Raw genomic sequence first — 14,007 nt, 5'->3', positions numbered from 1 at the left:
ATTGCACAAATGCACATTCCAGAAAAAGAGAATGTATTCCTTTGTAAACTCGTGCATCTTCACCACTTGCTCTCCTTAAGACTGGAGAGGTGGAACATAGTAGGAGGGAAGGGATGTGGAAAGAAGTCCTATAGGACAAATGTAAACACAAGATGACGGTGGCAAATATGCTGCCAATATGGAGTTGGGTGCATTTGGAGAAATTAGCTATTTTGTACGTGTGGTATTTTTTGCATTAAGTAACTTATGCCTATTTTGTGACCAAATCTGAATCAGCCACACAACGTACAGGTAAATCCCTGAGTAAATGAGCATACAAAATATATTGAAAGAAAATGCTCCCAAATAGTCCTAGCATGTACTTCAGTTAGATGCCCTACACATTTTGTTCCCTATATCTTTTGGACCAGGGATGGGGCAAAGAGCATGGGGATGGATATGCCTTTGGGGATGAGGGAAGGGGGGAGCACATTTTTCTTTTTTTTGGTACTCTGGCTGCTGGCATCCCGACTGCCGGCATTTCAAACCCAGACGTTCAACACACAGCCTATGAGCCTATCCTAAAAGATAATGTAAGCAATGCTTGGTAAAATAGAAAATACGACGCCCTGCATACATGGCCAGGATGTGATGCCACCCAAGTTCGGTGGTTGTGCAGTATGCCCACCAAATGCGGACATTTTTTAAGGGGGCAATCACTTACAAGGCAAAGCAAAGCCTTGTAAGTGATTGCCTCCTTAAAAAAAAAAAAAAAGTCTGAGTTTGACCGGAATTACATCCAGCCCCAAGTTCCAGAAGACTTGTACATGCTTTTGTATAAGAACATAATTTTTTTTTTCAGCCTACTGCCTGTTATACAGTATGTATGAAATAACTGCATTGTTTCTACTTTACTAAATATCTCCTCATGCTCTTTCACTCAAAGGATTACTTTAGACCAGTGGTTCTCGAACTCGGTCCTCAGGACCCCACACAGTGCATGTTTTGCAGGTAACCCAGCAAGTGCACAGGTGTATTAATTAATCACTGACAAATTTTAAAAGGTCCACAGGTGGAGCTACTTATTTCACTTGCGATTATGTGAGGAGACCTGCAAAACATGCACTGTCTGAGGACCGAGTTTGAGAACCTGTGTTTAGACCATCTGGACACTACACCTTCAATAGTTTCTTGGGACCACAGATTCTATCTGCAAATACGTTTGCTAAAGTACGTATGTGACCTTATACTAATGACCCTACAATTCCCTTTCCTGGTGTACATCCAAACATACAAGGACTGAGATGTCCACTTTCAGCGTCTACAGATGCTGCAATCATGCTTTGTGCATTTTTAGGCGCCAACTTCGGTCGCTCCATTGTAACATTCAACAGCCCTATGCTAGATGCAGATCATCTATCTGAGTATGGCTTGTGAGCAATTCAATGTCTCTATACGTAACCACTTTCAGCAACACCTCCATACTATATTATATCTGCATCTGATTAGCCAACCTCCGGTAACCACATAGGAATACCTAACACATTTCTAATACACTTATTAGTGCGTGTGTGTGTGTCTGACTGCTGTCTGTACGAACATGCAGGTGCATGCAGGTATGGTGCAACTCAGATGCAAGCATAGATGAAAAACATTGCACAGAAATTCAATAAAGCACATTGGCACCCATAGAAAAAAAACACAACACACATCAACACACATTGGCCACCAGAGAAAACAATAAAGCAAATTGGGTCCCCACAGGGAAAAAGAATAAATGTATACTATAGGTTTTGGTATTGCAATTTGTTTAAAATTTCCACGGTGTTTTAAAGGCCCAGTGACACCAAGAGGTTATATCATTCTTGGCTGTAACATCTATATATTCATTTATTTCTATGCATTTATGTAGCGCTAGCATATTAAACTGCACTTTCTTTCCAAGCTGGGTAGGGGTAGATCGGGAAACTTAAAGTGGCCTCACAAGGTTTGCAGCACCAAAGTTATACCGTGTAACCATGACGGCAGCACCACCAGTCACACGTCAACAAACAAAACAGGCCCTGCATGCAATGGGTAGAAGAGTTACAGAATTTTTTGGGCTCTTCACTTTACAGGGTTGCTGCCTCTTGACTTTACTATTGGATCTATCCCAGTTTGGTCCAGGTGACAGTGAGAGAATGTGGAAGGTGTGAAGAAGATGGCCTTCCATGTCTAGAAATACAGTAGATGGGAAAGTAGATAACCCAAGAAAAAAATACTTATCCTTGAAGGATAGGATACTTGAGTAATTTGTCCGTGTGTGGTCTTCTTGATGTAGTCAAAAGCTCATGTGTACATGGAAAACATAATAAAGGAAATCATGTGTAGTATTATCAATCTGATGTGTAGGTGTGAGTTATTGTGGGTTTTTCTACTATGATGTGTGTCTTAATTTAATGTTTATATAATCAGAATTATAAACAGATTATATTTCTGCTGTAAGGTGGAGGTGGTGTACCTCACTTACACAGTGGGACGTGTTTTGGAAGCATAAAAAGGTGTGGATAAATTCTGCGTTCTCACAGGTAATATAGATGAATGGGTGGTGTCAAATTTCACGCACCTCACTTACGTGGTGAGGGCTATGGTAACGGGATCCGGTCTGAAGGTCGACAATGTTTAGGTCGACCACTATAGGTCGACAGTCACTAGATCGACAGGTTTGGAAGGTCGACAGGGTTTCTAGGTCGACATGTGCTAGGTTGACAGGTCAAAAGGTCGACATGAGTTTTTGACTATTTTTTTTTTAAACTTTTTCAACCTTAACGATCCACGTGGACTATGATTGGAACGGTAATCTGTGCCGAGCAAAGCGGTAGCGGAGTGAGGAACCTTGCCCGAAGCATGGCGAGCGAAGCGTGCCATGCGAGGGGACACCGTGTACTAATTTGGCTTCCCGGTCACTGTACGCAGAAAACGACACAAAAAAAATAATAAAATATCTCATGTCGACCTTTTGACCTGTCGACCTAGCACATGTCGACCTAGAAACCCTGTCGACCTACTGACTGTTGACCTATAGTGGTCAACCTAAACATTGTCGACCTAGACACTGTCGCTCTAATGATCACCACCCATGGTAACCCACTCATATAAAGGTTTCTTTCATCGAACAGGCGTTTGCAGCAGTGCAGTGTAACAATGAAATGTATTACATATATACAGCACAGGTAAAAGATAAATTTAAAAATGGACGAATAAAATCAGTATTGCACAGGGGGAGTGTGGGTTCCTGAGAGGAGTTCTGACCCACTAATTTGGGGGCGCAGAGGTCCGGTTTCTAAGCTGCATGAGTCTAATCGCGAATAAAAAAAAAAATATTTGATGGGGTATGGGTCTTAACTCCCTCCAGAGCTTCCAAACTTATTCCTCATGCACAGTGTTGGCCAAAGGAGGTACTGCCATATTGCCACCACACAGATTTAAATACCAGTATACGGATTTTTTTATTCCACTATATTGCTACATAAGCTATCATAATACCACATGTATGGCCATGTAGTTTCATATGGGAATTACTTGTAAAAATAATTAACAATTATAATTTATATCCTCAGAAATAGTTATTAAACAGTATATTGTTTATTCTACAGACATTAGTATACATTTATGTGTGTTATTATTACAGTGAAAATCAAAAAGAATTTGCTTTGCGTTTTAGTGCCGGGCAAGTAGTGTGATCGCACGGGGCGCCTGCGGCCAGCGTTTGCATGGTATTTCATGCAGTCTGGCCGTCTGCTTGAAATACTATTGAAAATATCCTTCCCAAAATGGCCACAGAGGAGACAGTTTTGAAGGATGCTGGAGAAGGTGGTGGCCATTTTGGGAGGGACATTCACTAGTTACATCGCTCCCCTGAAATGCCAGGACCGAGGGACGTCTGGAGCTAAAGGAAGGCAGCGACAGCAACAGCAGCGGTGTAAACCCCTCACAACGAGCAGGTATTTGCCATGGGGCATTATTATGCAAGTCTGGCAGTGCTTAACTGTGGGGAATAATATGGTGCCCTGCAAAGGGCATAATATGGTGCAAGGGGCATTTACTGTGTGGAGTATATGGTGCAAGGGGCATTACTGTGATGGGCATATGGTGCAAGAGGCATTACAGTGTGGGGCATAATAAAAAGTACAAGGATAATTTACTGTGGGGCATATGGTGCAAGGAGCATTTACTGTATGGGACAGATGGTGCAAGGGACATTTACTGTATGGGACATATGGTGCAAGGGACATTTACTGTATGGGACATATGGTGCAAGGGGCATTACTGTGTGAGGTATAATATGGTGCAAGAGGCATTACTGTGTGAGTCATAATATGGTGCAAGGGACAGTGTGTGGGGCATAATATGGTGGAATTTATTTTTCCCTGTGTTGGCCAATGTTTGGTGTGCAGGGTCAAAAAGTGGGGTTTAAGGTGGTCTTTTACTACAAGTACACGCCCATTTTAGTGAGGGCACGCCCATTTTAGGGTCACATGCGCTACTATTTACATCTAAGACTGTCATTTTTCTACTGTTCGCACAGGGAGCCAAACTGTCTAGAAACAGCCCTGGTCCCACAACACAGTAAAATGGTTAAACAATGTTATCAAATGTAAATACGCAAAACATATCAAGCTAAATTATTTGTAATGCAAGAGAAGTATGTTCATAACAAAGATATAGGGGGTAATTCCGAGTTGATCGCTCGCTAGCTAGTTTTAGCAGCCGTGCAAACGCCATGCCGCCGCCCACTGGGGAGTGTATTTTAACTTAGCAGAAGTGCGAACGCATGTGCAGCTGAGCTCTGCAGAAACAGTTTGTGTAGTTTCTGAGTAGCTCTGAACCTACTCAGCGCTTGCGATCACATCAGCCTATTCGTGTCCGGATTTGACGTCATAAACCCGCCCAGCGAACGCCCATCCATGCCTGCGTTTTTTCAGACACGCCTGCATTTTTGCAAACACTCCCTGAAAATGGTCAGTTGACACCCTGAAACGCCCCCTTCCTGTCAATCTTCCTGCGGCCGTCAGTGCAACTGAAAACTTTGCTAGAATCTGTGCAAAACAACAAATGCCTCTGTACCCATACATCGCGCCTGCACATTGCGGTGCATACGCATGCGCAGAAATGCCATTTTTTAGCCTGATCACTGCGCTGCGAAAAACGGCAGCTAGCGATCAACTCGGAATGACCCCCATAGAGCAGAATTTTTACTTATACTAATAGCCTATGTTTGTAGAAATTGTTTATATAAATTTTAAATGACAAACACCAGGTAATTTACGTACAGAAAATAGAATGTGCGTCAATACATTTATATATGCTGGTCTGCCTCATGCATAGAAACATTTATCACAATGCGCATTTTGAATGTGGGGGGCGATCTCTCTCTGAAAGCGGCTCAGATACAGTAGCTCATACTACAGGCGAACAGCATTCTTAGATGGCAGTAGCTATTGAGGTCACACTCCGGAAATGTGACTGTGAATCCAACTGCATATAAGCCCCCATAGAAACTTATAGGGGCTGCTTTGCTGTCAGAAATGGAGGAACCACATCAAATATATTGGTGATGGTTGGGGCAGGGTGACCAGCGCTGGGGATCCCGGCAGCATATTGCCACGGGGGGGGGGGGGGGGGGCAAGTGCATCAAATAGTCCCTGCTAGTCGGCATGCCGTCTGTCAGACATTTGATCGCTCGGGATCCCGGCGGTCACCATGCCAGTGCCAGGATCCCAAAAGGCGGTCAAATGCCCAAGCGCCGATCACATGACTGCATTCCATCGGAGATATCTGTAGCAGTTCCTGCATGTTAAATCCTGAGAATCATTAATATTTGCTGGTACCCCCCTCCCAAAAACAAATAAAAAAATGTGGACACAATAATAAAACAAAACTGGGTAATAAACAAACAGTCATAGAGGTAGGAAGGTAGAGGTATATAGTCTCTCGTACAGCCCAGCACTCCCCAGGGCTAAACACAACAGGCTGCGTGCCCTTGCTCAAAAAATACACGTGCCACAAGTGTGAATGTAACGACTCCAAAATATACAGCACGGCACTGCAGTAGACAAAAGGCAGACATCTTATTGTGCACAATAATGTGTCTGCCTTTTGGGGGTAATTCCAAGTTGATCGCAGCAGGAACTTTGTTAGCAGTTGGGCAAAACCATGTGCACTGCAGGGGAGGCAGATATAACATGTGCAGAGAGAGTTAGATTTGGGTGTGGTGAGTTCAATCTGCAATCTAAATTGCAGTGTAAAAATAAAGCAGCCAGTATTTTACCCTGCACAGAAACAAAATAACCCACCCAAATCTAATTCTCTCTACAAATGCTATATCTGCCTCCCCTGCAGTGCACATGGTTTTGCCCAACTGCTAAAAAATTTCCTGCTGCGATCAACTTGGAATTACCCCCATTGTCTTCAACAGTGCCGTATGTTTGGAGTCTTTACATTCATACTTGTAGCATATATATATATATATATATATATATATATAGTCACATGCCAATCCCTCGAAATGAGGTTGGAGACAGAATCAGCACTCTGCGTGATTTTCAAAACAGATCTTTACTTCAAGTTGAACTTCTCTCATAGAGCAATTACATCGACATCAGCATATATCGACAACAGCATATACTCATCGCTTTGCGGTAATATTTCATCACTGGCAAACTCCCAAACAGCCGTTTTCGGTAAGTAACCTTCCTCAGGGGAACAACCAGGCAAAGTACCAAGCTGCCATGTCAGAAAGTGCTTGTGTGCCTTATATATAATCCTTTCTGGTCGGCACTACCACTAACAAACATACGGCCCAGGTGCTCCCCCAGGTAATTTACCACAAATAGAGATCAATAAGCGGGTGGCACACACGGGTCTTCGCAGCGATAACTAATCATGTCATGATGACATGATTACTTATCGCTGTGAAGACCCATGAGTGCCACCCGCTTATTGATCTCTCTCTAATATATTATACAGGTTGAGTATCCCATATCCAAATATTCCGAAATACGGATTTTTTTTAGTGAGATAGTGAAACCTTTGTTTTCTGATGGCTCAATGTACACAAACTTTGTTTAATACACAAAGTTATTAAAAATATTGTATTAAATGACCTTCAGGCTGTGTGTATAAGGTGTATATGAAACATAAATGAATTGTGTGAATGTATACACACTTTGTTTAATGCACAAAGTTATTAAAAATATTGGCTAAAATTACCTTCAGGCTGTGTGTATAAGGTGTATATGAAACAAATGCATTCTGTGCTTAGATTTGGGTCCCATCCCCATGATAACTCATTATGGTATGCAATTGTTCCAAAATACGGAAAAATCCGATATCCAAAATTCTTCCAGTCCCAAGCATTTTGGATAAGGGATACTCAACCTGTGTATATATATATATATATATATATATATATATATATATATATATATTTTATGTGTAACTTCTTTGTGGCTGTTTAGGTCCAGCTGAAAATGGACAATGAATAAAAATTTAAAATTCCATCTTACCACCTCTTTATTAATTTCCTCTACTGAGTAATTTAGGCCATCCATCTGCGAGCCAATGTCACAATTCCCCCAATGTTGATTTGCAATCTGAGCAGCAGACTCTAATGATATTTTGGAAAGTGCACAACTGGGCTCATTAATGCAGCTATTACATACACAGTAAGGAGCACCCTGGGATCACAAACACATGGCATTGGCTACATGGGTCTGCACTTTCACATGGTTGTATAATGAAAACTAAAAAAAAAACTTGTTAAAAAGAAAAATCTTTAACTGTGGTTATATGAAGTCCCAGCGCCCTATTGGAGCGAATGACGTCCCTTCCAGTTCCGGAAGGTGCCGCAACCAAAAATGCGGCGACCGGTGCCCTGGCAGGTGGACGGGAGATGCTGTGACTGAGATGGTGGGGATAAATTACAAATTTGTTTTCACTTGTTTGGCTTAATATCCTGATGAAGGGGGTAAAACCCCGAAATGTTGAATTAAAGCTTCACCGCTGGTTTACACTTATCAACAAATCTCAGAGTGCCGCTGCATTTATCTGCTACTGTGGGGGTGCCGTCCCCTATATAAAGATACCGCAGCAAGCATAAAAGGACTAACTATTTGATTGCCGGATCTATCACAAACATAATACATTTTAAAAAAACTGTAAAATAAATAAATATATAATATATAGATATATAACATATACATACATACATACATACATACATACATACATACATACATACACAAACACTCATACCTACACACAAAGTATATGCCAATGCAATACAAGGACTTGCTATTTGCAATCAAAACAAATGAAAAACAAAACCAGACTGCATTTTTGCTTGGGCATAGCATGATGTGCATATGATATACATTGAGGAAAAGAATATCATGTATTAAATGCTGTATGAGGGTATGTAAAATCTTACCAGTCCGTCGCAGTTGCTTATAGCAACAGAAGCATTCGGCAGATCTGTTATATCCCCAACATATAGACAGTTTCTATGCTGTGATTCTATTTCCAGCACATTGGAATCTTCCTCCCATTCTATTGTTGCTCCAGGTGCAATTAGTTTAGAGTTCACTTTTAACCTTAGATGAAATTCTGTACCAAAAATAGTAACATTATAATAAATTCTATTATCACTTGATCCGTTTCTGGTATTCACAACGTCCCTTTGAAAACGAGCCTTTTGTCTTTTTGACACTGAATGTGATAGAAAATTTCCCTCTGAATCTGTACTGATTGGTGTTACAAGGCTGTATTCTTCTATCTTCTGCAAAAGGGACTCTAAAAAAACAGAACAGACTTTTCATGATTTACACATAAATTCAGTGTCATCAAACAAAACATAACAGATTAAAAATAAAGAAGTGGTAATAACTTAATACAAGCTTTTGATTTGTGAGAATGATTATGACCATTAGAGAGAAACTATACATTTTTCTCTATTGCTGTAATGTTTATGCATAGTGATCATGTTATACATGCTAATTACCAACATCTGCCTTTTTTTTTTTTTTTTTTACCAGATTGAACATAACTAACTTATCAAGCCTTAACAATGCAATGAAGTGCCTTAACAGTGCAATGAACCCACACAACTAAAATATTCAACAAAACTGCAATAGTAAAAAGATAATGGTTAGTGTCTTCTTCATTCCAGTCTGACATCTTCAAAAAAAAAAAAAAAATTAACAAAAAGAGAATGAGGGCAAGATAAATAAAGAGTGAGTATTAGAATTAGAAACAACGACAGGGTGAGAATTAGAAACAATAACAGGGTGAGAATTAGAAACAATAACAGGGTGAGAATTAGAAACACCGACAGGGTGCGAATTAGAAACAACGACAGGGTGCGAATTAGAAACAACGACAGGGTGAGAATTAGAAACAACGACAGGGTGAGTATTGAGTATTAGAAACAAAAACAGGGTGAGTATTAGAAACGGAGAGCATTAGAAACAGAGAGCATTACAAACAGAGAGCATTACAAACAGAGAGCATTAGAAACAAAGACAGAGTGAGTATTAGAAACAATAGGATTTTAATTACCTACTGGTAAATCCTTTTCTCGTAGTCCGTAGAGGATACTGTGGTCCACATTAGTACCATGGGAGTATAGACGGGTCCACTAGGACCCATGGGCACTTTAAGAAATTGATAGTGTGGGCTGCCTCCTCCTACCAGACTCAGTCTAGGAAACTGTGCCCGAGGAGACGGACATACTTTGAGAGAAGGATATAAAAGGATAGTGGTGAGATTCCGAACCAGCACACAAAAACTAGAGGAAAGCCAAGCTAACCAAACTATAAACTACGAACAGCAACCACTGAACCAACAATACTTAACCAAGTAGCAGTGTAGGAAGAAACGAAGCACTGGGCGGGCACCCACAGGACCGTCTTAACAGCAGTGTGGGCCCCTGGGCACAGCAATGCACTGGGGCCCCTATCCATCCTCCAGGGGGGTGCTATCAGCGGCAGCTTAGATGTCCTGCGGGCGGTAGGGGGTATACTAACTACCGCTCAGCATATAGGACCTGGAGCAGTAATTTCTGCTAATTACTCCTTTACTGCACAGATGGGGTGGGAGGGAGAACACTAAACTGTAGAAGGTAGCATTGGGCTGACTGTGGGGGCCCCGGTACATGACTTCCAGGGTGGTATGGGGTGTTTAATATGTAAGGGAGGGGTCGATAGTGGAGTGGGCTTAATATTGATCATTTTCTGGTGAGAGAGCAGCTTGCCTGACTGCAGATATCTCCAGTTCCTGGAAAAAGATTTCTTAGCTTTGAATGGGATAAAAAAATTAGAGTGTCTCACCTGTCAGGAGGTACAGGGGACTTGGGATTCAGAGTTCAGGAGCCAGAGCAATCCACCAACGAATATATAAAACTGCATATTAGGTGTGTGGAGCTTGAGCAGGGACCAGCTGCTTGAAGGCTGATATCTCTGGTTCTGGGCATAGCAGAGACAAGCTGCCAGTGTCCACAGAAAGTGGAGAGTCCCAGATTTTGATATATACCCTCAGAAAAACTCTAAATCCTACAGAGCCCGAGATATCTGGCTGGGAAGAGCAATTAACAGGCTTGGATGGGGACTACTGCTTTGAGGTCGGATATCTCTGGTTCCCTAGGGCCGATTTAAAAAAATCTGGTACCTCTGGAAAGAGGGGACCCTCAGCTATCAGACTAGGGCCCTTATACTCCTGGGGCCCTTGGGCAAGAGCCCATTGAGCCCATACGGAAAGACGGCCCTGGGCGCCCAGTATCCTCTACAGACTATGAGTAAAGGATTTACCGGTAGGTAATTAAAATCCGATTTTCTCTTACGTCTTATTGGATACTGTGGTCCATATTAGTACCATGGGGATGTACCAAAGCTCCCAAACCGGGTGGGAGAGTGCAGAGGTTCCTGCAGAACTGATTTACCAAACTGAAGGTCCTCAGAGGTTTAAGTATCGAACTTGTAGAACTTAGCAAACATGTTCGAACCAGACCAAGTAGCTGTTTGGCAGAGTTGTAAAGCCGAGACACCCCGGGCAGCCGCCCAGGAAGAACCCACCGACCTAGTAGAGTGGGCCTATACAGATTTTGGACACGGCATACCTGCTGCGGAATAAGCATGCTAGATAGTAAGCCTGATCCAGCGTGCAACTGTCTGCTTTGAAGCAGGACACCCAATTTTATTGGGATCATAGAGAACAAACAGCGAGTCAGATTTTCTGTGACGAGCTGTCTGCTTCACATAGATCTTCAAAGCCCTCACAACATCCAAGGACTTTGAAGTAGCAGAAGTGTCTGTAAACACGGGAACCACAATAGGTTGGTTTATATGAAACGCAGATACCACCTTTGGAAAAAATTGCTGACAAGTTCCGAGTTCAGCCCTATCTTCATGAAAAATCAAATAGGGGCTTTTGTGAGACAACGCCCCCAGCCCTGACACATACCTTGCAGAAGCCAAAGCCAAGAGCGTGACAGCCTTCCACGTAAGAAACTTGATGTCAACGTCCTGTAAAGGCTCAAACCATTCCGATTGCAGGAACTGCAACACCACGTTGAGATCCCAAGGTGCCGTAGGAGGCACAAAGGGCGGTTGGATGTGCAGAACCCCCTTCAAAAATGTCTGAACATAAGGGAGAGAAGCCAATTGTTTCTGGAAGAAAATGGATAAGGCCAAAATCTGGACTTTTATGGAGCCCAAACGTAGGCCCACATCCACACCTGACTGCAGAAAAAGGATAAACGTCCCAGTTGAAATTCCACCGCAGGAAATGTCCTGTACTCACACCAAGAGACGTATTTTTTTCCAAATACGGTGGTAATGTTTAGACGTGACCCCCTTTCTGGCTTGGATCAGGATTGGAATAACCCTATCCGGGATCCCTTTCCGGGCTAGAATTTGACGCTCAACCTCCATGCCGTCAAACAGAGCCATGGTAATTCTTGATAGACGAATGACCCCTGTTGGATAAGGTCCTCGCGAAGAGGTAGAGACCACAGGTCCTCTAGGAGCATCAACAGTAGATCCGCATACCAGGCCCTTCTTGGCCAGACCGGAGCAATGAGAATTGCTTGAACCTTTTCCCTTTTTATTCTTTTGAGAATCTTTTGGATCAATGGTAGTGGTGGAAACACGTACACCATCAGGCAGACCTATGGAGTCACCAGAGCGTCCACCGCCACTGCTTGCGGGTCCCTAGACCTGGAACAATACCGCTTGAGCTTCTTGTTGAGACGAGAGGCCATCATGTTGATTTGTGGCATTCCCCACCGACGTGTCAAGCACCCGAACGCCTCTGGGTGAAGGCCCCACTCTCCTGGGTGGAGGTTGTGTCTGCTGAGGAAGCCCGCTTCCCAGTTGTCTACTCCCGGAATGAAGATCACCGACAGCGCCACCGCGTCTACCTGCCCAGAGGAGAATTCTTGTTACCTCTGACATTGCTGCTCTGCTCTTTGTTCTGCCCTGTCGGTTTATGTACGTTACCGTTACTGCCGTCACATTGTCCGACTTAACCTAAATGGCTTGATCTTGAAGAAGATGTGATGCCTGTTGAAGGGCATTGTATATGGCCCTTAGTTCCAGACTGTTGATCGGAAGAATGGCTTCCTGCCTTGACCATTTTCCTTGGAACTGTTCCCCCTGGGTGACTGCTCCCCAACCTCTGAGGCTTGCGTCTGTGGTTAGCAGAATCCAATTTTGAATCCCAAACCTTTGATTCTCGGTCAGGTGAGAAGTGTGAAGCCACCACAGAAGAGAAATCATGGCTTTTGGCGACAAACGGATTCTCTGGTGCATGTGATGATGTGATTTGTCCAGCAGATCCAGCTGGAAGGGCCTCGCATGAAACCTTCTCTACTGCAGATCCTCGTACGAGGCGACCATCTTCCCCAGAAGGCAAATGCATAGATGCACCGATATCCGGGCTGGTTTTAGAACATCCTGCACCATCGACTGGATTACCAATGCCTTTTCCAACGAAAGGAATACCTTCTGTTCCTCCCTATCCAGTATCATCCCCAGGAATGAAAGCCTCCGTGTTGGTTCCAGGTGGGATTTTGGTAGGTTCAGAATCCACCCATGATGCAGAAGTAGTCGGGTTGAGCAGGCAGTGCTGTCCAACAACCTCTCCCTGGATGGAACTTTATCAGCAGGCCATCCAGGTAAAGTATTATGTTCACTCCCTGCTTGCGGAGGACAAACATAATTTCTGCCATTATCTTGGTGAACACCCTCGGTGCCGCGGAGAGGCCAAATGGCAGGGCCTAGAACTGGTAGTGACAGTCCTGTAGTGCAAACCGTAAATAAGTCTGATGAGGTGGCTAAATCGGAATATGAAGGTAAGCATCCTTGATGTCCAAAGACACCAGGAATTCCCCCTCCTCCAGACCTGAGATTGAACTTGAACACCCGTAAGTACGGGTTCAGTGACTTGAGGTTTTAAATGGGTCTTACCGAACCGTCCGTTTTCGGTACCACAAACAGGTTGGAATAATAACCTTTGTTCTGTAGCTGAGGTGGAACTGGAACAATGACCTGGATTTGTACCAGTTTTTGAATTGCTGCCTGTAAAGTCATACTTGCTTCCGGAGAAGCTGGTAAGCCAGATTTGAAGAATCTGTGAGGTGGGAGTTACTGAAACTCCAGTCTGTAGCCCTGGGCGATAAGGTCTGTGACCCAGGGATCCTGGCAAGATGTTGCCCAAAGTGACTGAAATAACGTAACAGAGCTCCCACATGCCTGTCTTCAAGGCAGTGCGGACCACCGTCATGCTGAAGTCTTTGAGGAAGCAGACCCAGAGGTCTGTTCCTGAGAACCTGCAGCTGCTGGTTTTCTGGGTTTACCTCTATTACCTTTGAAGGCTGTTGAAGAACCTTTGGATTTGCCTTTGAATTTCGCTGTCCGAAAGGACTGCAGAGTTGGGGCAGAGTAGGTTTTCCTAGCTGGGGGTGCTTCGGAAGGAAGGTATGTAGACTTACCT

General features: G+C 43.4%; 1 protein-coding gene across 1 annotated transcript in view; it reads right to left on the bottom strand.

Moving 5' to 3' along the window:
* The window catches only part of LOC134933200 (A disintegrin and metalloproteinase with thrombospondin motifs 2-like), a 968,191-nt gene that overhangs the window by 784,853 nt on the left and 169,331 nt on the right, over positions 1-14,007 (bottom strand). Inside the window, exon 2 of the mRNA XM_063928241.1 lies at positions 8,450-8,811. Within this exon, the coding sequence (XP_063784311.1) occupies positions 8,450-8,811 (362 nt within the window). The remainder of the gene's footprint in view (positions 1-8,449; positions 8,812-14,007) is intronic.

Source organism: Pseudophryne corroboree, chromosome 6 (genome assembly GCF_028390025.1).
Source record: "Pseudophryne corroboree isolate aPseCor3 chromosome 6, aPseCor3.hap2, whole genome shotgun sequence".
Classification (NCBI taxonomy): Eukaryota; Metazoa; Chordata; class Amphibia; order Anura; family Myobatrachidae; genus Pseudophryne; species Pseudophryne corroboree.
Note: the sequence above shows the minus strand (reverse complement) of the source record. Positions and strands in the feature narration are given on the sequence as shown.